Below are 23,979 nucleotides of genomic sequence, written 5' to 3'. Positions count from 1 at the left end.
TGGTACGTCAGTGTAGCCTCAGCACAGAGCATAGCCATGCCTAGGACGTTAAGGAGACTCAGTAAATATTGGGCCAGTGAATCCCCCTGACTGGATCCAGCCTTCCTTCATTTATCGGATGTCTTTTGAGCACACGCTGTATGCGGGAGCTGGGGATACAGCAGTGAACAAAACAGATGATTTCTGCTGTCAAGAACTGACATTTTAAGAGGGGGAAAAACATTTTTTTCCCCAAGGAAAGTCATATCTGAGGGTGATAAGTGCTTTACAGATAATTAAGGTGATAGAGGAACTGTGTGGGTATTTAGTATTGTACGGTCAGGGCAGGCCTTTCTGAGAAGGTGACATGTAAGCCAGAAGCTGGATGATGGGAAGGAGCCCAGGAAAAGAACGAGGATTCCACACGGGGCTACCTGTGGGAACAGACTTTGCATGCCTGAGGAGCACAGAGGTTGCTCATTTGACTGCAGTGTGGTGAGCAAGGGGCAAGGAGTATGAGATGGGGTCCCAGAGGCAGGCAGGGAGGGGCCAGCCACACAAGGTCTCATGAGCCATTGCAGTCCTGTCGCAGGAGGCTGAGAGTCTGCCCTGCCACCATGCTGGGGCAGCAGTGTCCCAGGACACCCCTTCTAACTTGTGGCTCTTCAGCCCACTCACTCCCAGAGACATGGTGGAGGGGAGAGGAGAGGAAGGCTGTGGTCAGTCCAGAGCTGAGGCTGAGAAGGACAGGCTAGTGCCTTCCCAGGCGTGTGGGGGAATGGCTGGGTTCTGCTTCAGCCCTCCCAAGGACAGCCCCCCAGGACAGACAGTCCTGCCTGGCCTTGGTCCAGGGGCTCTAAAGCCAGTCTGTTCTTAGTCATCAATCGTCCAGGCCGCTGGGTACAGTGGATGCTGGTGATACAGGAGACCACAAGACAGACACGAACGTTGCCCTTGAGGAAAGCAGACAGTAGACAAGTCCCTAGAAAGTCACCAGACAAGATTCGGGGTGCTGACTGCTGACGGGAAGGCCTAGGCGTCCTTGTCCAGACTTGCCTTTCTATCAGCTGTCCAAGTCCTCGTTGCCAGCACTGTAGGTGACTCTTGACCCTCTTTTCTGCCTCTTCCCATAGAAAATGTCATCCGAGAGAATCAGTGGGGAGGTGTGGACATCCGCCGAGGAGGGGTCCCCATCCTCAGGAGCAACCTCATCTGCTTTGGCTATTCTGATGGTGTTGTTGTCGGGGGTGAAGGCAAAGGCCTGATAGAAGGAAACACCATCTACGGTGAGGGCGCATTCCTGGGGGAGGGGCAGGCAGCCCAGGTTCCATCTCCAGCCTGTGGGTCCTTAGAAAGTTGCCGCCTTTCCCTGGGCCTCAGAGATCTCATCTTAAAGAACAGCATCCATCTCAGGTCACAGCCACATAGACCCTCACAGAAGGCACGAGGCTCTCATAAATCACCTTCTAATCCAGATTGACCCCATGGGGTCAGCAAAGCAGAGAGCTTTATCCCCCACTTAAAACAGCAAAAGGCAGTAGTGGATCTTGCATAAGGCCAGGGCCATTTAATTTCTCACACATGGACATCACATGGACATCTAACTTCTCTTATCCTTTCTTTTGATCCAGAGAACTAAAAATATAATGGGAGAAATAGGGTAATCGTAGAAGGAAAAGTGTTCTCACTCATTCTGTGATTTTGGGCAAAGCTTCCATCTTTCTGGACTGCATCTCTAGTAATAATAATAATTATACTAACCTACATTCAGGCTCTGGACTCTTGCTAAGCCCTTTATATGCATTAGCACATCTAATCCTCATGACTACCTTCTGAGGTAGGTACAGTTATTAAACCCATTTTATTTTATTTTATTTTTTAATTAATTTTTTGGCCACACTGCGTGGCTTACGGGATCTTAGTTCCCCAACCAGGGATTGAACCCATGCCCCCCTGCAGTGGAAGTGTGGAGTCCTAACCACTGGACCTCCAGGGGATTCCTGTAACCCCATTTTAAAGGTGAGGAAGCTGAAGCACAGAGAGGTTCAATAACCTGCTCAGTGTCACACAGCTAGGAAGTGGTAGGGCTGGAACTCAGACTGAGGCCACCTCCATCTCTGTGCAGGGAGGAGTTGGGCTGGATGAGCTCTGAGGGCCCCTTTGGCACTGTCACCGTGGGCTTGTGTGCTTCTCATCTGGAAGTGGGGCCTTGACAGTTCCCAGAGCACTTTTACACCCCATGGAATGATTGCAGTTGTGAGACTGACCTGTTATTGCCCCTCTTGTATGAAGGAGAAGCCTGCAGCCAGGCCCTAAAGTGACTTGTCCGAGGCCATTTGCAAATCAGGGACTCTGTCTCCAGGCCAGCACCTTTCCTGCTTCCCCTCTCGGGGAGGCACTGGGTTCTGCCTCGCCTGTCACTCGGCCTCAGTGACCAGCTCCTTTCACTGTCCCAGCTAATAAGGGCTGTGGTGTGTGGATGATGTCGTCCAGCCTACCCCACGTCACCAGCAACCACATCAGCTACAATGGCCTGTATGGAGTGGCAGTGTTCAGCCAGAAGGATGGCTCTGAGGAGTCCCCTGGAGGCCACGTGGCCCAGGAGAACTTCGGCGAGGACTGGGACGCCACCCTCTGGGAGACGGAGCTGGAGAAGGATGACGACCTGCTGCGCCGGCCCATCACTGCAGCTCTGGTAGAGTCTAACAATGTTAATCACAACGGAGGTGAGTGCCCCTCCCCACAGCCCCTGCTCCAGCGCCTCCCGTGCTCTGCCTGCCCTAAGGCCCTTCTAGCCTCATCAGCCACTTACTTCAACCACTTAGCCGGTACCCCAGCCCCCTGGACTTCCGTACCCCAGCCCCCTGGACTTCACGTGCCCTTGACTTGAATCCATTCTTTTCTGTTGCCACCCACCCCACCCTGCCTTTCTCTTGCTGTTTCTCTTGCCTGAAATTCCCTTTCTCCCATCCACACGTCCCAAATAACTCGGACCTCAGAGCCCACTGCAAATTCGCCCTCACCCTCTGTCCTTCTCTCCTTTGACCTGTGCTCTCCCCAGTGGCACTTGTTAGGGGGCCTGGGATTGTATTTGTTTCTGTGGCTGTTTCATCTACTCTGACAGGCTGTGAACTTGAGGCAAGGAACTGAATCCCACTCCCGTTGGTGCCCCCTCCCCTCAGTACCAGTCCCACACCTGGCAGACACGTTTCCAATCAATTCTGAGACACATTTTTACATCTCTGATGAGATGCACCTTACAGTTGATGGCATATCGTGGTTTAATTGGCAGTGGTTTTTCTTTCTTAGAGAACACAGAAAATAAGAGTATTTAAAATCCATGTTATCTTAAACTTGATTAAAAAAATGATAGTAGGTGTTTGATGTTTATTGAATTGGAAAAAAAAATTATTGTGAAGTTCATCCAACTCCACAGCTCCCAAACCTGGCTGATTATCAGAATTACTCTGGGGGGCTGATGGAGGAAGGCTTGTTAAAAAGAGGTCCCTGGGCCCTAGTGAGTTCATCCCCCTGGCAGTGGCAGAGGCAGGGAGATGGGTAGCCAGTGGCCCCGGCCCACTTACCTGGAAAATGAGTTCTGTCCCCTCCCAATTCAGGGTCTCCTCTACATGGCCATGCTGTCCAGTAGGACAAGCAAAGCCACATAAATCCACAAATACTTGATTTATTTTTGCTGTTCTCAACCAAGCCAGGAGAAGCAACAGGCAGTTGGCACCAAAAGGTTCGGGCTTGCAAGCTCACAGCACAGACTGCTCCCCTGTGACCCCGCAGTCGGCATCCTCCCACGGCCTCCTCCCGGTGCTGCCCATGCCTCTTACCACGGGGGAGAACTCCTGCTCACCCTGGGTCCACCTGCCATGCTGCCTCTCCCCACGCGGCTCTAAGCCTGCTGATTTTGTGCTTTTTTCTACAAACACATAGTGTCGCTAAGAAATTTCTTATTTCTTAAGAAATAAGAAAATTTCCCAGAATAGTAGGGAGGCAGATTCTAGCTCAGAATGGGAAGCAAAACAAACAACTTTCTAGCAGGTGGATCTGTCTGTCTAGAGGTGGAATGGGCAGCCTTGAGCAGGTAGTGAGCCTCCTGTCACAGGTGGTGCAGATGGGGGTAGGATGAGGCTGCTGTAGGAGGCACGCCAGCACAGGATGAGAGCCTGGGCCAGATGACCAGCTGAGCCTAAGGGATCTCGTCACATCATGTTTCCCTGGCCACTTCAATGAGGACTTGATGCAGAAGGAACAGAGTTTCCTTGCTGGTCCTGGGTTTCCTCCTGCTCTGTCATCCAGCTTGGAAGATGCAGCCCCCAAGGGCTGGTTCTGCATGTTGCTACTTCTCCTCCCCCTCCCCCTCTCCTGGGTGCACAGTTCTGGGAAGGCTTTTCCTAGTGGTATTGTCAGCAGTGACCCTGGGACCACCCTGTGCTTTCTCTGCTCCCAACCCCTCTACCCACAGCTTCAGGACTCTATGTCCAGAGTAGTGAGGTGCTGCATGTCATCACCAACGTGATCCATGCTAACGGGGACAGAGGCATCACTGTGGCCCAGAGCAGCCAGCTCACCCGTGTGGCCAACAACAGCATCTCCTGCAATCACCAGAGTGGGGTCAAGGTCAAGGCCCAGTGCAAAGTGGAGTTCCGAGGCAATGGTATCTACGACAACAGAGGCCATGGCATCATCACCAAGGGTGACGGCACTGTCATTGAAAACGACATCATTGGCAACCGGGGTAGCGGGCTGCAGCTGCTGCCCACGTCCGACACGAAGGTGTGTGTGTGTGTGTGTGTGTGTGTGATGTGTGCGTCTATGCAGGGCATGGCCCTAGGAGAGCCCTCGTGCCCTCTCTGCTGAGAAGCAGAACCTTAAACCCTCAGCACTCTGCAAGGGTGCTGCCAAAACCCAGCCTGGGAGATGCAGGGGGACTTCACGCAAGAGGGGACGCGGGAACTGGGCCCTGAAGGATGAACAGGGGGTACTGGCAGGAAGCCGGGGCAGGGGTGCCACCCGAGGTATCTTCGTGGTCTTCAGTTCAAGATCAGGGCTGTTTTAGCTCTCTTCTCCTAACAGAATAATCTCACACAGGACCCGGTATGCAGTAGGTGCTTAATGGAGAGGAGTCTTGCCTCGGGGCCTTGGCACCCACTGTTCCCTGTATACCCGGAGTAGCCTTCTCTCCCCTTTTCCTACCTACCAAGTCCTACAGCTTGGCTCTCCCTTTCTTCTGGAAGCCCTTCCTGACCCCCCCAGGCTGTTTGAGGTGCCCTGTTTTTTGTACTTCTAAGGTGCTTACGCCCACCCTTCACAGGGCACTTCCCACGGTGCTCTGCGTCTGTTCCTTCGCCTGTTTTTCTTCCCCACAGGACCTTGAGCCCCGAGCTCCGTTTTTACACAAAGCACTGAGCTGGGTGCTAGGGTTTCAGTGTTGAGCCAGACAAACCCATTCCCTGCCCTTGTGAAGTTACAGTCGTAAAGCCTCTTTTCGGCTTTGTGACTTCATGAGTCAGTGACTTCAGCAAGGAGTAAGGAGTCCCTTGGCTTTGCATCCGAGCACTGTGCGAGCAGAGGAGGGGAGGAGGGCTCGCTGTTGCCTCAGTTGGGTCGCCAGTGGCGCACACCCCATCTGCTGGGTCTTTGCACATTGTTCCTTCTTCCTGGAACAACTCTCCTCTGCTCTGTACCTGATAAACTCCTACCGCTTACCCATCACCTCCTCCAGAAAGCCTTTCCTGGTTCTCTCTGGGCTGGTCTCGATAGCCTTTGCCTGAGCTCGCATGGCTCAATGCTGACCTACCTAGCATGCTCTTACCCCTCAGTTTTATAGCTGGTGTTTCACTTACCTGGCTCCCCTACCAGTCTAGGAGTCCCTGAGGTGTGACAAGCTCTGGCTGCCTCTCCCAGGTAATAAAGAACCGGATCCATTCATTCCGGGCCTACGGCATTGCCGTGCAGGGCCATGCCAAGGCTCTGCTGCAGGAGAACACCGTCTTCCAGGGCAAGACCAACAAGACCATCTTTCAGCAGATCTCAAACAACCAAGAATGCATCATGCAGAACAACAAGTTCTTGGTCTTCAAGAAAAAGTAAGTGCATGGGGTTGCCTAAACCAATCTTCTAGAACCACAGTGAGGTCACTGGGGAAGCCAGGCTCAGAGACTGCAGCTACCCTTGCTCCCTAGTCCTGCTAGCTTTCAGCTCTGGTCAGGTAAAGGCCTGTGCTTGGGTTTTGTGTCAGGCCTGGGCTGAGGACCTGAGCCTGACTCCCTAGGAGGGAATAAGCTTTAAAATAGTCAGGGGTATGTGGTTTCAAATCTCACCTCTGCCAGTTACTGGCTGTGTGACCTTGGGCAAGTTACTCAACATCTCTGAGCCTTAGTAAAATCCAGTGAATAATGTCTGCTTTGTAGCACCAGTTTAAATAAGATCATGTGACCTAGCAGCATATCTGAGGTATCACACAAGTGTTCATTGCTGTGGTCGCTGTTGCCCCTTGTTTCTGGTATTTCTGCCTCAGTGTATAGTTGCTTCACACTCACCTTCCCCAAACCCTTGTCCTTCCCTGTTCCTCATTTTGATGACATCACCATCCATTCTGTTCCAGCAGCAAAACCTCTGCCTCTCCTCCTCCCTGACACTGTAGTTCAGTCAGCTACCAGGTTCTCTTGATTCTGCTTCTAAAATGTTCTTGTACCTGGCACCTCCTCTTCCCAACTGCTGCCACCCTTATTCGGGTCAGCACCCCTCACCCTGACCCATGGACCCCTGTTCCCATTACCGCTGTTTCAGTTGTTCATGGATGGACTCCGTTCCAGTTGGTTGATACTTTGCCATACTGGTTGCAAAAATAATAATAATTAGTAATTATTATTGATACCATTGTTGTTGGTATCACTCCTGCACTGTTAATCCTTCTGTCCTGTTGCAGCAGCTTTCTGCCTGGTCCCCCTGCGCTTGGGCTACCCCCAACCTGCAGGCTGCCCTCTGCATCCTGCCAGAGTAATCTTTCTAAATCAGCTCTGGCCACGTCACATGCATGGTCAGAAACCCTGGATGGAGCCTCTTTTTCTATAGTAATGATCTCTACTCTGTCTTTTTATTACACACTTTCTCAGTAACAAATATTTTTTGAGGAAACCCCCTCAGTATGTATATTTATATAGTCATAACTTATAAAGTATGATATAAGTAGAAATTCTAATATTATCTTCCCAAATCCCAGCAGATCATATTGTAGACTCCCTTGGGTCCACTTCCTCCTCCAGCTTTGGAGACCGCAGGGTACAGGGTACAGCCCAGACCTGTTGGCCTGGCATTGTCCCCTGTGCACTGTCCGCTCCTAATTTCCTCTCTTTTCATCACTTCTTCTCAGGAGCTCACTCTGCTGCCAAACGCAAATGCTTGCAGATCTTTGAACGTAGTCCCAGGCTTTTACTCACCCCACAGTAGCCGGCCTCTGACTCTACCCATACCTTTACAGTCCCACTCGTAATATTACTACCATAAAAATACGTAAAAGCCAATGTTGCTGGCTTAAGCAATTTAGGACTTGATATGTGTAAGAGGTGATCCCTTGTAATTCAGGACAGGTTCCTTGTAACTTAGGACAGAAAGCCCTAATCAAAACATCACTACCATTTGATTTTCCCCAACCCTTCGTAATCTCCACAAGAGCTCGAGGGACTGGAAATCCACCAACTTCTGTCCCCTATACATGTGCACTTTCCAGAATGTCATATAAAAGAAATAACACAGTGTGCAGTCTTTTGAGTCTGGCTTCTTAACACTTAGCCCAGTGTATTCCAGATTCATCTGTGGCATCTGTCATTCATTCATTTTTGTCACTGAGTGGTGTTCTGTTGTATGGACGTACCACACGGTTTATCTGTTCATCAGCTGAAGCATATTTAGGTGGTTTCTAATTTTTTGGTGACTGTGAATAAAGCTTGCATGACATTTACAGTCATACAGGTGGGGAAAAAAATGGGGCTGCGGGAAGCAAGCCACTGGTCTTATCTGGATCCTTGTTTAAAGATGGGGAAATAGAGGACAAGAGGGAACCTCTCCAAGGTTACATGTAGATCTGAAGGTAGAGCTAGAACTAGAATTAGTTGTGCACATGTTCCACCTCCTTTTGCTATCACTTAACCAGGGAGATGCAACCTATACCCAGATTTAAACAAAGCCAAAGGTAAGTTTGTGCAGGGCATTCAGCAAACGCTCTAGACTCCCAAAGGGTTCACTCTCATTTTGCACCTCCAGGTCTGATACGTGGCGCCTGGCGAACCCACCGGCACGGCCTCACCTTGAAAACTCTCTCCGAGGCCCCTCTGCTGCCCACAGTGGGCAGGTGACAGCCATGGCAACCAGGATCACAGCCCACGTGGAAGGTGGTTACCACAGCAAACGCAGCATCTTCTGCACCGTCCTGTGAGAATGGAGAGCCACGGAGTGGGGCGGCCGGGGGCTGCCCTCAGACTCCGAGAAGGAAGCACATACCTGCTCTCAGGCTTGGGCCCTGCCCAGCCAAGCTGAGAGGTTGTGGCCTTGGGGATGGAAGAATTAGTGCTTGTGAAGACTCCTGGCTTCCTTATCACCGCCCCGAAAAACAAGCTCCCAAGTCTTCTGGGGACTAAGAACAAGGTACCTTCAAAACCCTTTGGCTCCACAACCCTTAGCAGGAAAGAACTTGGATTTTTTTGTTTGTTGATTGGTTGGTGTTTTTGGCCGCGCCATGTGGCTTATGGGATCTTAGTTCCCCGACCAGGGATTGAACCCAGGCCCTCAGCAGTGAAAGTGCGGTGTCCTAACCCCTGGACCGCCAGGGAATTCCCTGGGATTATTTTTCAAGGAGAAAAGGGGAACCGAAGTTGGTGGGTTTCTAGTCCCTCGAGGTCTTACAGAGATTATGAAAAGTTGGGGAAATCGATAATGAAAACCTTGGTCAGGGTTTTCTGTTTGAGTTACAGGGAACTGCGTTTTATATACACCAAACCCAGAATCTTCTCAGGGAAGAACGGATTTACTTCTAAGGGAGAGAAGTGATTCTAGTGAGATGGAAAGAGCCCCAGATTTTCCCCTTTCCTAGACCTCACTTTTGACCCTCCGGGGACACTGCCACACCCACCCTCCTGCCTGGGGAGGCTGGAGGAGTTGGGTTTGGTTTCCTTAAGGACACAGTTCTCTTGGACATGGACCTGTGAGGGAGGAAGGGGCTTGGGATAAGGAGCCCCTCTTGAAAGGCTGCCCCAGGGATGACAGGGACATGCTGAAAACAGGAAGGGGCGTGTGGAGAAGGCTTTCCTTGAAGTGGCTTAGGTGTGCGGGCGCGTGCTGGGCTGGGTGGTGCAGGGATACACCTGACTGCTGTACCTTCAAGTTGCTCCCAGATTCAGGAGGACATTGGCTCAGCGCTTGCTGCACAGGGAGGATTCAAATCCCACAAGCACACCAAACCAGCCGCCCCTCCTGGGCGCAAGACTGGCGGAGACCGAGGTGCCTAGGGCCCTCGTCTGTGTCCACATTCTCGTGGATGACCACCTGCCTTTACTGACCCTACCAAGGTTCCCCACTCTGTGCCTTGGCTCATGCTCTCCCCTCTTCTGGGTGCACCCGCCTCGCCAGCTACACGCCTAGGTCCCACCCACTCTTCCAGGCTCGACGCTGCCACCCGGATGGCAGTGCTCTCCCCTCTCTGGGCCTCCTCTGCCCTTCCTCTGCCCCCACAGGGTATACTCTGCCTTGCTTAGGAGTTACCCAGGCCCATCCCTGTCCCACTGACCTGCCTGTAAGCTAGCTCCATTAGAGTCACCACCTGTGTCCCCAGTCCCCAGCCCAGGGGGTAGGGTTAGCAGCCTGAGTAAGGAGAGGAAGGCTGGCTCCCAGAGGGCTGTGCTGAACCCAACTGTGAATGTGTTAAGGTTCCAGAGCCAGGCAGGCTCAGACCCACTGCTCTGGAAGGGGGCCCGATGCAGGCCTGGTTCAGCCTCAACAGTCCCCCGCCCACCCGGCCCTTCATGTGGGGCCTCACCAGCCTGGTAGGGTCACTGTCGTGCACCTCACAGATGGCTTCCCAGGCTGGTTCTGCCAGGCCCCCGGTGCTGCTCTCCCGGGTGGAGTAGGTTGGGCTAGAGGGAGCCAGGAGCACTGGCTACCCTCTGAGGACTTGGGGCACAAGAGCATGGGCCCCTCCCATCCCCAGCGCTGTCCTTTGCACTTACCTATGGCCCCAATGTGAGTTGCTGTACAAAATGCTGCCTTTTATTATTTTGTAACGAATGACTTTTCTGTGAACCAAGTGCTTATGAAAATCTCAGCAACCAAAATAAAGTTCTCTATTTTAAAGGAGGCACTTTTCGGGGTACTTTCCTTGGTCTGGGTATGTGCTAGGGTTCCTGAGCGCTGGATGTAGGCCTCTCACCACTCCGTCCCCCCAAGGCACCACTGCTTCCACTGAAGGAGACATGAGACCAGGGCCATCCTGTCCATCCAGCTTGTTCCCACCTGATTCCAAGTTCCGAGGTCTGTGTCCTCATGTGTCAGTCAGGGACTGTAGTTGCAGTCCTGCCTGCCCCTTGGGCTTTGTGAAGAAGAACAGTGAGGTCCCTGGTGTGGGTGACCTGAGATCCACGACCACATTTTTACCAGCTTTAGTCACTTAGCATCTTACAGTGTTTGCCATATCCACATGTCACTTGAGGAGAAAGCTAGTACTTAATACTTTTCTTTAAATCCTCTTTTAATTAAAAAGACTTTATTTTTTAGAATTTTTTCTCTTAAGTCTTTTTATTAACAGGTATAGTTGACGTATAATGTGTGTTTTAGGTGTACAACACAGTGATACACAATTTTTAAAGGTTATACTCCCAGTTATAAAATATTGGCTATATTCCCTGTGCTGTACAATATATCCTTGTAGCTTATTTATTTTATACATAGTAGTTTATACCTCTTAATCCTCTACCCTAGCCTTGCCCCTCCCCCCTTCCCCCTCCCACTGGTAACCACTAATTTGTTCTCTACATATGAGAGTATGTTGTTGTTATATTCACTAATTTTTTAGATTCCACATATGTGATATCATACAGCATTTGCCTTTCTCTGACTTATTTCACTAAGCACGATACCCTCCAAGTGCATCTTTTTTTTTTTTTAACATCTATCGGAGTATAATTGCTTTACAATGGTGTGTTAGTTTCTGCTTTATAACAAAGTGAATCAGCATCTAAGTGCATCCTTGTTGCAAATGGCAAAATTTCATTCTTTTATGGCAGAGTAGTATTCCATTGTGTATATATATATATACCACATCTTCTTTATCCATTCATCTGTTGATGGATACTTAGGTTGTTTCCATATCTTGGCTATTATGAATAATGCTGCTGCGAACATTGGGGTGCATGTATCTTTTCAAATTAGCGTTTTCATTTTCTTCAGATACATATACCCAGGAGTAGAACTGCTGGATCATATGGTAGTTCTATTCTTAGTTTTTTGAGTAAACACCATACTTTCTTCCATAGTGGCTGCCCCAGTATACATTCCCACCAACAGTGTACAAGGGTTCCCTTTTCTCCATGTTCTCACCAACATTTGTATTTGTGGTGATGATAGCCATTCTGACAGGTGTGAGGTGATATTTCATTGTGGTTTTGATTTGCATTTCTGTGATGACTAGCGATGTTGAGCATCTCTTCATGTGCCTGTTAACTATCTGTATCTTCTTTGGAAAAATGTCTATTTAGGTTTTCTGACCATTTTTTAATCAGGTGGTTTATTTTTTTTTGATGTTGAGTTGTATGAGCTTTTTATACATTTTGGATATTAACCCCTTATTGGTCATATCACTTGCAAATACTTTCTCCCATTCAGTAGGTTGTCTTTTTGTTTTGTCTATGGTTTCCTTTGCTGTGCAAAAGCTTTTAAGTTTAATTGGGTCCCATTTGTTTATTTTTGTTTTTGTTTCCTTTGCCTTAGGAGACAGCTCCAAAAAATATTGCACCATTTATGTCAAAGTGTGTTCTGCCTGTGTTTTCTTCTAGGAGTTTCATGGTTTCAGGTTGTAACGTTTAGGTCTTTAATCCATTAGAGTTTTTCTAAAACTATACACACAAAAATGTTCTAGGGCTTCCCTGGTGGCGCAGTGGTTGAGAGTTCGCCTGCTGATGCAGGGGACACGGGTTCGTGCCCCGGTCCGGGAAGATCCCACATGCCGTGGAGCGGCTGGGCCCGTGAGCCATGGCCGCTGAGCCTGTGCGTCCGGAGCCTGTACTCCGCAACGGGAGAGGCCACAAAGTGAGAGGCCCGCATACCGCCAAAAAAAAAAAAAAAGTTCTAATTTCATTCTTTTACATGTAGGTGTCCAGTTTTCCCAGCAGCCCTTATTGAAGACTGTCTAGAAGTTTTAGATTTACAGAAAAAGTAAGGAGATAGGTGGTAGAGAGTTCCCGTACTACCCTTACCGCCGAGCTTCCCTGTTATTAACACCTTGCATTAGTATGGTACATTTGTCAAAATTAATGAGCCAGTAGACACATTATTATTAACTAAAGTCCATAGTTTATTCATATTTCCTTAGTCATTACCTAGTGTCCTTTTTCCATTCCAAGACCCTATCCAGGAACTTAACTAGAAAGAAATGTTTATATTACTTCACTACTATAAATGAAAAGCTAGTGGTTTTAATACACACTAAACTGTTAAAATGAAAATATTCACAGTATCACAAGCAACTAAACCTTTGTTGAAACCAAACATTTGGGGGAAATTTTTTACTGCAGTTTAGCCAAGTCAGCATAACCTCATATATCCTGATACACCCCCATGCCACTAAAATCATCTTATATCCCATCAATAGTATATTAAGCACTGACTTGGTGAGGCTATTGCCCCTTTTTTACAGAAGGAATTGAGTTCTTTTTTTTTTTTTTTTTTTTTTTTTTTGCGGTACGTGGGCCTCTCACTGTTGTGGCCTCTCCCGTTGCGGAGCACAGACTCCGGACGCGCAGGCTCAGCGGCCATGGCTCACGGGCCCAGCCTCTCCGCGGCATGTGGGATCTTCCCAGACCGGGGCACGAACCCGTGTCTTCTGCATCGGCAGGCGGACTCTCAACCACTGCGCCACCAGGGAAGCCCTGAGTTCTTTTTTTGACTGAAGTATAGTTGAATTACAGTGTTGTATTTCTGCTGTACAGCAAAGTGATTCAGTTATACATACATACATATATGTATATATTCTTTTTTATATTCTTTTCCATTATGGTTTATCACAGGATACTGCATATAGTTCTCTGTGCTGTACAGGACGACGTTGTTTATCCATTCCACATATAATAGCTTACACCTGCTAACCCCAACCTCCTGCTCTGTCCCTCCCCCAACCCCCTCCCCCTTGGCAACCGCAAGTCTGTTCTCTATGTCCGTGAGTCTGTTTCTGTTTTGTAAATAGGTTCATTTTGTCATATTTTAGATTCTACATTATAAGTGATATCATATGGTATTTGTCTTTCTCTGACTTCGCTTAGTATGATAATCTCTAGGTCCATCCACGTTGCCGCAAATGGCCATTATTTCATTCTCTTTTATGACTGAGTAGTATTCCATTGTATATATATACCGCATCTTCTTTATCCATTCATCTGTCACTGGACATTTAGATTGTTTCTATATCTTGGCTGTTGTGAATAGTGCTGCTATGAACATAGGACTGCATGTATCTTTTTGGATTAGAGTTTTGTCTGGATATATGCCCAGGAGTGGGACTGTTGGATCATATGGTAATTCTATTTTTAGTTTTCTGAGGAATGGAATACTGTTGTTTTCCATAGTGGCTGTACCAACTTACATTTCCACTAGTAGTGTAGTAGGGTTCCCTTTTCTCCAGCATCCTCTCTAGCATTTGTTTCTAGAGTTTTTAATCATGGCCATTGTGACCAGTGTGGGTGGTACCTTGCTGCAGTTTTGATTTGCATTTCTCTAGTAATTAGCAATGTTGAGCATCTTTTCACATGCCTGTTGGCCATTTGTATTTCTTCTTTGGAGAAATGTCTCTCTAGGTCTTCTGCACGTTTTTCGATTGGGTTGTTTTTCTGTTGTTGAGTTGTATGAGCTGTTTGTATTTTGGAAATTAAGCCCTTGCCAGTTGCATCATTTGCAAATATTTTCTCCCATTCTGTAGGTTGTCTTTTCATTTTGTTTATGGCTTCCTGTGCTGTGTAAAAGCCTGTTAGTTTGATTAGGTCCCATTTGTCTATTTTTGTTTTTATTTCTGTTGCCTTGGGAGACTGACCTAAGAAAACATTGGTACGATTTATGTCAGAGAATGTTTTGCCTATATTCTTTTCTAGGAATTTTATGGTGTCAAGTCTTATGTCTAAGTCTTTAAGCCATTTGGAGTTTATTTTTGTGTATGGTGAGTGGGTTCTAACTTCACTGATTTACATGCGGCTGTCCAACTTTCCCAACACCACTTGCTGAGAAGACTTTTTCCCATTGTATATTCTTTCCTTTTTTTTTTTTTTTTTTTTTTTCTTTTTGCGGTATGCGGGCCTCTCACTGCTGTGGCCTCTCCCGCCGCGGAGCACAGGCTCCGGACGCGCAGGCCCAGCGGCCACGGCTCACGGGCCCAGCCGCTCCGCGGCACACGGGATCCTCCCAGACCGGGGCACGAACCCGCATCCCCTGCATCGGCAGGCGGACCCCCAACCACTGCGCCACCAGGGAGGCCCTATTCTTTCCTTTTTTCTCTAAGATTAATTGACCATAGCGGTGTGAGTTTACCTCTGGGGTCTTTACTCTGTTCCATTGATCCATATGGCTGTTTTTGTGCCAATACCACGCTGTTTGGATTACTGTAGCTTTGTAGTATTGTCTGAACTCTGGGAGGGTTATGCCTCCTGCTTTGTTCTTTTTCCTACAGATTGCTTTGGCAATTCTGGGTCTTTTATGATTCCATATAAATTTTAGGATTATTTGTTCTAGTTCTGTGAAAAATGTCATGGGTAATTTGATAGGGATCACATTAAATCTGTAGATTGCTTTGGGTAACAATATTCATTCCTCCAAGAGCATTGGATATCTTTCCATTTCTTTGAATCATCTTCAGTTTATTGTTTTATAGTCCTCAGCATATAAGTCTTTCACCTCCTTAGTCAGGTTTATTCCTATGTATTTTATTTTGGGGGGTGAGATTTTGAAAGGTATAGTTTTTTATATTCCCTTTCTGATATTTCATAGTTAGCATAAAGAAATGCAACTGATTTCTGTACGTTAATCTTGTATCCTGCTACCTTGCTGAATTCATTTATTCTAATAGTTTGTGTATGGAGACTTTAGGGTTCTTTGTATAGAGAGAGTATCGTGTCATCTGCAAAGAGTGATAGTTTTACCTCTTCTCTTCCAGTTTGGATACCTTTTATTTCTTTTTCTTGTCTGATTGCTGTGGCTAGGACTTCCAGTACTATGTTGAAGAGAAGTGGTGAGAGTAGGCATCCTTGTTTTGTTCCAGATTTTAGTGGGAAGGCTTTCAGCTTTTCACTGTTGAGTATTATATTGGCTGTGGGTCTGTCATAAATAGGTTTTATTATGTTGAGATATGTTCCCTCTATACCCACTTTGGTGAGAGTTTTTATCATGAATGGATATTGAATTTTGTCAAATGCTTTTTCTGCATCTATTGAGATGATTGTGGGGTTTTGTCTTTTGTTTATGTGGTGTATCACATTGACTGATTTGCATATGTTTGAACTTGGGATGACTCCCATGTGGTTATGGTGTATGATCTTTTTTTTTTTTTTTTTTTTTGGCAGTACGCGGGCCTCTCACTGTTGTGGCCTCTCCCGCTGTGGAGCACAGGCTCCAGACGTGCAGGCTCAGCGGCCATGGCTCACGGGCCCAGCCGATGGAGCGGCATATGGGATCTTCCCGGACCGGGGCACGAACCCGTGTCCCCTGCATCGGCAGGCGGACTCTCAACCACTGTGCCACCAGGGAAGCCCGGTGTATGATCTTTTTAAATGTGTTGTTGGATTCTGTTAGCTAGTATTTTGTTGAGAATTTTTGCGTCTATATTCATCAAAGATATTGGCCTGTAATTTTCTTTTTTTGGTGGTGTCTTTGTCAGGTTTTGGTATCAGGCTGATGGTGGCTTCATAAAATGTCTTCAGGAGTGTTCCTTCCTCTTCAGTTTTTTTTGAAGAGTTTGAGAAGGATCAGTATAAGTTCTTCTTTGCATGTTTGGTAGAATTCACCTGTGAAGCCATCTGGTCCTGGACTTTTGTTTGTAGGGAGTTTTTAAATTACACATTCTATTTCACCTCTAGTGATCAGTCTGTTCAAATTATCTATTTCTTCTTGGTTCATTTTTGGTGGGCTGTATGTTTCTAGAAACTTGTCCATTTCTTCTAGGTTGTAGAATTTGTTGGCATATAATTGTTCCCTTATGGCTTTCTGTATTTCTGCAGTATTGGTTATTATCTCTCCTTTTTCATTTATTTTTATTTGGGCTCTCTCTTTTCTTCTTGATAAGCCTGGATGGACGGGAGTTTGTCAATCTTGTTTACCCTTTCAAAAAACCAGCTCTTAGCTTTATTGATTTTTTTTTTTTTTCTTTTTGCGGTATGCGGGCCTCTCACTGCTGTGGCCTCTCCCATTGCGGAGCACAGGCTCCAGACGCGCAGGCCCAGCCGCTCCGCGGCATATGGGATCCTCCCAGACCGGGGCACGAACCCGTATCCCCTGCATCGGCAGGCGGACTCCCAACCACTGCGCCACCAGAGAGGCCCTTTATTGATTTTTTAATATAATTTTTGAGATTCTCTATTTCCTCTGTGATCTTTATTATTTCCTTCCTTCTGCTGACTTTGTTTTGTTTGTTCTTCTTTTTCTAATTTCTTTTTAAGTGGTAGGTTAGGTTGTTTGAGACTTGTTTTTTTCTTGAGGAAGGCCTGTATCGCTATGAACTTCCCTCTAAGAACTGCTTTTGCTGCATCCCACAGATTTTGTACGGTTGTGTTCTCATTGTCATTTTTCTCAAGATATTTTTAAATTTCCTCTTGGATTTCATCATTGACCCACTGGTTTTTTTAGTAGTATGTTGTTTAGTCTCCATGTAATTGTTTCTGATTTCTTTTTCTGTGGTTGATTTCTAGTTTCATGCTCTTATGGTCACAAAGATGCTTGAGATAATTTCTATACTCTTAAATTTGTTGAGGCTAGTTTTGTGCCCTAATATGTGGTCAATCCTAGAGTATGTTCCATGTGCATTTGAAAAGAATGTGTATTCTATTTTGGGGGTGTGTGTAATGTATTGAAAATATCAATTAGGTCTAACTGTTCTATCATTTAGGATCTCTGTTGCCTTACTGATTTTCTGTCTAGAAAACCTGTCCATTGGTGTGAGTGTGGTGCTAAAGTCTCCTACTATTATTGTATGATTGTCAATTTCTGCCTTTATGTCTGTTAGTATTTTATGTATTTGGGTGCTTCTATATTAGGTACATATATGTTGATGTCTGTAAAATCCTCTTCTTGTATTGATCCTTTTATCATTATATAGTGTCCTTCTTTATCTTTCTTTACGGCTTCTGTTTTAAAGTATATTTTGTCAGATATGAGTATTGCAACCCCCACTTTCTTTTCATTTCCATTTGCATGAAATATTTTTCCATCTCCTCACTTTCAATCTATGTGTGTCCTTTGCCCTAAAGTGGGTCTCCTCTAGGTAGCATATTATATAAGCTCTTGTTTTTTTAATCCAGTCTGCCACTCTGTGTCTTCTGGTTGGAGTAGTTAGTCCACTAATAAATAATTATTGATAGATATGTATTTATTGCCATTTTAACCTTGGTTTCCTGTTGATTTTATATTTCCTCGTTGTCCCTTTCTTTTTGTTTTTCCTTTTGTGGTTTGATGATCTTTTGTATTATACTTATGTTCTCTTCTTTTTGGTTTTTGTGAATCTATCATATGTTTTTGATTTGTGGTTACCCTGTTTTTCAAGTATGTTAACCCCATCTTCTATCTCCTTGCCTTAGACTAGTAGTTGTAGAGGCTCAAACACATTCTAGGAAATGAAAAAAAAAATCTACATTTTCTGACTCTCCTCCACCACATTTTATGATTTTGATGTCCTCTTTTACATCTTCATGTTCATCCTTTTGCTGTTCATTGTGGTTATCATGTTCACAGAAATTTTTTGATTTTTAAAAAATCTGTGTACTGGCTTATTTATAGGTGATTTGCTCTCCAATTGTGATTTTCTCTTTCCTATATATTCTTCTTTTCTGTTTAGAGAAGATTTCAATATTTTCTTTAGGTTTTAGTATTGCTGTATTCTTTTCGTTTTTGCTTGTCTCAGAAATTCTTTCTCTCTCCTATTCTAAATGATAATCTTGCTGGGTAAAGTATCCTAGGTTGCAGATTTTTCCCTTTCAGGACTTTGAATATATCTTGCCACTCCCTTCTGGCCTGAAACGTTTCTGTAGAGAAATCAGCTGATAGCCTTATGGGGCTTCCCTTGTAATTAACTCTTTTTCTCCTGCTGCCTTTAGAATCCTCTTTAATTTTTGCCGTTTTTATTATAAAATGTCTTGGTGTAGGTCTGTTTGGGTTTACTTTGTTTGGGACCCTCTGTGCTTCCTGTACCTGGACATGTTTCCTTCTTTAGGTTTAGGAAGTTTTCAGCCATAATTTCTTCAAATACATTTCCAATCCCCTTTACTCTTTCTCCCCCTCCTGGATTCCCTATTATGCCTAGATTGGCATGCTTTGTATTATCCCATAGGTCTCTTATATTGCTTTCATTTTTATTCATTTGGCCTCCTGTTCATTTGGTCTGCTGTCCTGATTGGGTGATTTCCATTATTCTGTCTTCCGGGTTACTTGTTCGTTCTGCATTATTTATTCTATTCATTGCCTTTAGTTCAGTTTTTTGTCTCAGTAAATGAGTTTTCTAATTGTTCTTGGTTCCTCTGTGTAGTTTCCAGTTCTTTTACAGTGCTCTGCATTTTTGTCGATAGCCTTAATTCCTTCAATATTTTTATTCTCTTTTGAAATCAGTGTCTTTTTGAAATTGGTGTCTGTTAGACTAAAGAGGTCTGTTTCATTCTTCTTTCCTGGGAATTCTCTTGGTCTTTTAACTGGGAGTGGCTCCTCTGCTTCTTCATTTTACTTATATTTCTCTTATTCTGTGAGTTTAGGAGAAACAGTTATCTACTGTGGTCTTAGAAGGCTCTTTATATGTGGGAGCATCCCTGTGTAGCTTGTGTGGGTTTAGCATATTTGGTTCAAGGGCTGTTCTTAGTACGGCTGCCTATCGCCTCTTTCCTCAGCACTTGCTGGCCATTATCCCCTTAACAGGGGGTGTGCAGATGTGGCGGCTGGTGCCTAGTTGTGGGACTCTCAGTGGCAGCTCATGCACGGCCCTGGAGCATGCCATGGGAGCTGAGGCAGCTCACAACTCTGCTCCCTGGGAGGGCACTCAGCAGCTCGAGATGGCTCCTGCAGTGAGTGTAGGAAGTGTTCCGCTGCCTGAGAGCTTGCGCAGGGGAAAAGACTGTAATGGCAGGTTCTGCCCCTCCCCTTGCACACTGCCCACACAATGGTGCCTGGCCTCTAAGGTGGCCCAGGCTTCCTCCTCGTACAGGCTCAGGTGTGGTTGCACCAGACTCCGACTGCTTCAGGCTGTTTCCGCACAGCCCACCCCAGTCCTCTCCCCAGGTCTGATCTCCAAAGCCCGAGCTTCTTCAGCCCCTGCCCGCACCAGTGGACACACATCTCAGGCTGGGAAGTGCAAAGCAGTGGCACTGACCGTCTGTGCAGGTCTCTCTCCATTCTAGCTGCTGCAGATTGGTTGCTGTGCTCTACTGCAAGGCTCTGAAGCTCCCTCTTATAACAGCTGATCTCTCTGCCAGCGAAGGAACTTCTGAGGGTGCAGGAACCTTTCTTCTTTTACAGCTCCCTCCCAGGGGCCCAGGTCCCATCCTGATTCCTTTCTCACTTTTTTCCTTTTTGTTCTACCCACTTATATAGATTTTCTTGCTGTTTCAGAGGTATGAGGTCTTCTGCCAGCATTCAGTGGATATTCTGTGAGAAGCTTTCCACATGTAGATGTATTTTTGATGTATTTGTGAAAGGAGGTGGTGAGCTTCACATCCTACTACTCTGCCATCTTGATTGCTCTCCCCAGAAGGAACTGAGTTCTGAGTGGTGATGCCTGTCAAGGCCAGTAAGTTGAATGTTCCCTATCAAATGTTAAGAGCTTGTATACAGAAGACGTATGAGTAAGGCTGTTATCTAGGGCCTCTGTAATAGGAACACCTGGGACACACACACATACAGTGCCCATCTTCTGCCAAGTCATTTGGAGGCAGAAGTGGGAGGAACACAGAACACCTGTCCTACCCTAGCTCTTCCGTGGTTGGGGAAGCATCTGGAAGGAGACTGCTCTGAGTAGCCTGCATTGGTTGACTGTGCAGGGCTTGCTCTCCCACACAGGCCAGACCTGCCCAAGAGAACCTACTCCATCTGATTATTTTTTCCTTAATTGAGCCAAAAATCTGTCTCCCTAGCTAAATCCTACCCATACTTCAGGATCCTACTTCATCATTCCATGGAACACCTTCCTTGATCTCTTCAAATCTTAGTTATGTGCCCTTCCCCCATGCTCTCCTACCCACCTATCCACCTGTGTTAATCCCCATGGTGGCACTGAAATCCTGTGCATTGAAAAAGTCTGTTGATGTGTCTGATTCCCCCATCCCATGCCCTGTGAGGTCATGCACTGTTGATCCTCTATACCTAACACTGAGCAAACTCATTAAGTGTTGGACACATAGATGGATGGATAAGGAAACAAACCCAACCCCATTCCTAGTATTTCTATCTTCTGGAGCCCCCAAAGGACAGAGTCCCTCTGTCTGTGGCGACTCTCCAGAGATTTACAGACAGCATTCTTAACCCCCTGGGATCCACCCTGCTCCTGCCCTCCATTCACACATGCCAGTTTGCAGACTGTCTCCTCACCATCTGGTCATTTTTCCAGATCCACTCCAGTGGCCTGGGTGGGTCTGGGAGAGCCCAAAGAAGGCAGAGTTTAGGAGTCTCATCCTGTTCCTCAGGAGGTATGTCCCAGCTCTTAACATGCAGCAATTATGGATCAGAAGATAGAATTCTCTAAGGGTGCTGTGCTTCCCTGGGGTCACTTGATTCAGTCTGCAGTAGCTAAGTCCCCTCTGCAGGGTGACTTCTCACAGGTGTAAGTTTAACCCTCGAGCAGAGCTCACAGGTCTCAGCTGCCCCCCACCCAAGCAGCTTACACTGTGGCCTCCATGGCCTTCCCTGCTGGCCAGTCAGGCCCAAATATTAATGCCTGCTGATAGAAGTGTACAAGCACAGCAAAGACCAATATGGGGGGAGGGGAGAAAAGTCAGGAATTTGGGATTAACAGATATACACTACTATATATAAAATAAACAACAAGGACCTACTGTATAGCACAGGGATTTACAGACAGCATTCAGTATCTTGTAATAACCTATAATAGAGAAGAATAATAATAGAGAAGAATCTGAAAAAGAATATATAGTAACTGAATCACTGGTCTACACCTGAAACGTTGTAAATCAACCATACCTCAATTAAAAAAAGACCAATACAACATCATTCAGACCTCCCAGTCCTGTTGAGGCCACTGCCCCTTGTAGCCAGAGGAGACCCTGACTGTAGGGAATGGTGGGCATGCTGTGGCCAGACCAGACAAGAGCCAGAGCTGGGTCTTGGAAAAGCACATGAGCCTACACTATCCTCAGCAACAGCTTCCTTCCATCAGCACAGAGAAAGTCTCTTCTCCAAATGGTTCCTCATGGTGGACTCACATGGGGCCTGCTGGGCTTGTTCCAACCCTGAGTAGTCTCCCGATATGAACACCCTCATCCCACTAGTTCTTTCTCCCTTCCTGTCCAGAACTTTGCAGGGTGCAGTTAGGGCCATGGGGCTCTGGAGCCCATTCTCCGTGATTATCGTCCTTTTTAAATGCAGTCAAGCCTAGCATGGCCCTCTGGTGCAGTCTGAGTGACTCACAACACAACTGTCACCCCTGCTCAGAAACCAGTTCTTGCCTGAGTGCAGCCGAAGGCCCTGTCTTGATTGTCAGGATGGTATTTCACTTCTTGGTTTGGGCCCATCATTTGCCACCTATCCAGGCTCCTTGGATAAAAGGCTGATTCCAGGGCTGGAGCAGGCAAAGTACAAGACGGCTAGAATATCTTCTGGCAGAAATTAAGGAAGCACCCTTAAAACGATGGGGATACAGGAGCTAGCTTGAAGGAACTCAGATTGGCCAAATGTGGTACAATCTGAGTATCAAAATAAATGATGATGACAATGTTCACAGGATAAGAATCTATGAGTCCATACTGACAACTAAATGAACAAAAAACTTTCAATGGAAAAGAAAGCTTCTTCATATAATACTATAATAACTGTATAAGAAATTATGGGAGTTAGAAAATCACTCACCATTTTGCAGCCATCTTGATAATTGATTCAGCAAAAATTATCAATCCAGGCTAAAACTTACGGGTAGTAGTTTGATGAGGAACAGGACATTTAGAGGCTCAAAGTATCTTTCCACAAATTACTTAGTAAATACAAAAAGAAAAGTAGTAACTTCACAGTGGAGAGAACATAACCTTAACCAAGGAGCAAGTTATCAGCAAGAACAAGATAAACCAACATCTTGTGCCTCTACTGTGATGCATTGTGACACAGCACCATGTCTGTGAATTCCCTGCCAAAAACGTATATCCTGAATGTAATCATAAGGAAACACCAGACAAACCTAAATAGAGGGATACCCTACAGAATAACTGATTTACTCTTCAAAATGTCAAGGTTAAGAAAGGCAAAGACTGAGGAATTGTTTTAGATTAAATAAGACCAAAGAGATGTGACCAGCAAAATCTGAATATGAGCTGTGGGCCAGATACTAGTATTGTATCATTGTTCTAGTTCCTGCTTTTGATAAGTGTAATGTGCTTATGGAAGAGAAAGTCCTTATTCTTAGGATACACATACTGAAGTACTTAAGATAAAAAGGGTAGGGTGCTTTTCTCAAATTGTCCCAAATGGTTCAAAAAGAGATACATAAATATATAAAGCAAATAATAAATAGGACAACGCATGAACAGTTGGAGCATCTGGGTAAAGGATACACAGGAGTTCTTTGTACTATTCTTGCAACTATTTTCTAAGTATGACATTATATCAAAATAAAGTTCTTAAAAGAAGGCACTTTAAAAATTTTTACCTAATTAGCTATTTCCAGGTTGGGTCCTCTGCAGGTATGTTAAATACACCTTCTTTGACTTCATCATTGTTAAATGTACAGCAGGTCAGGGCCACAGAAACTTCCCTCCAGGGAACAGACTTCATTCTGTTAACACCTGTAAGTTATTCCACAAACTGCAACTCTTATTAAAGGTACAAGCATCTAGCCCACAGTCTCTTTTTCTTCAAAGAGGTCATCAAGCAACATTATAGCAAATAACTTGGTTGGATCAAGGAATCCTCTGTGAATGGATCAGTAAATGGGGTTTTAGAACTAGGAAAAACCTAGTACGATCCCGTTATTCTACAAGTGTTTACTGCCTAATAGCTCTGCCAAGGAAAGAAGGTGCAGCTCGTGCACTATGATTCGTTCCCCAGACACTGGCACTTATATGCCAGGCACTGTGTTAGGCACCCTCTCACGAGACTTGTTGAAAAGGGCCCTCTTTTGAGCCTTCCCTTGATGAACAGAAACTTGCGTTTCAGTCAACCTCTGGGACTGCATCACCTACGATTAGTGAAGTATACCTGTTGTCACCCAGGACAAGTATACAGCTGACCCCTGAACAATGCAAAGGGTTAGGGGCGCTGACCCTCCATGCAGCTGAAAAATGCACATATAATTTATGTCAGCCCTCCATATCCGTTCCACATCTGCGGGTT

The 23,979-nt window shown here is 46.0% G+C and overlaps 1 protein-coding gene across 7 annotated transcripts in view; it reads left to right on the top strand.

Moving 5' to 3' along the window:
• FBXO10 (F-box protein 10) overlaps positions 1 to 23,979 on the top strand; it is a 77,042-nt gene that overhangs the window by 51,822 nt on the left and 1,241 nt on the right. For 2 of the 7 annotated variants that reach the window (XM_060100906.1, XM_060100905.1), the window contains 5 exons: positions 1,113 to 1,265; positions 2,436 to 2,705; positions 4,454 to 4,764; positions 5,896 to 6,077; positions 8,254 to 10,305. In XM_060100906.1, the coding sequence (XP_059956889.1) occupies positions 1,113 to 1,265; positions 2,436 to 2,705; positions 4,454 to 4,764; positions 5,896 to 6,077; positions 8,254 to 8,425 (1,088 nt within the window). In that variant the 3' untranslated portion in view covers positions 8,426 to 10,305. Of the gene's footprint in view, positions 1 to 1,112; positions 1,266 to 2,435; positions 2,706 to 4,453; positions 4,765 to 5,064; positions 5,512 to 5,895; positions 6,078 to 8,253; positions 10,306 to 20,037; positions 20,218 to 23,979 lie in introns of those variants that run through there. The other 5 variants (XR_009532762.1, XR_009532764.1, XR_009532763.1 and 2 more) reach the window with 5 other exon arrangements.

This window comes from Mesoplodon densirostris, chromosome 6 (assembly GCF_025265405.1).
Source record: "Mesoplodon densirostris isolate mMesDen1 chromosome 6, mMesDen1 primary haplotype, whole genome shotgun sequence".
Taxonomy (NCBI): Eukaryota; Metazoa; Chordata; class Mammalia; order Artiodactyla; family Ziphiidae; genus Mesoplodon; species Mesoplodon densirostris.
The sequence above is the reverse complement of the archived record's forward strand: the minus strand, read 5'-3'. Positions and strand labels throughout refer to the sequence as shown.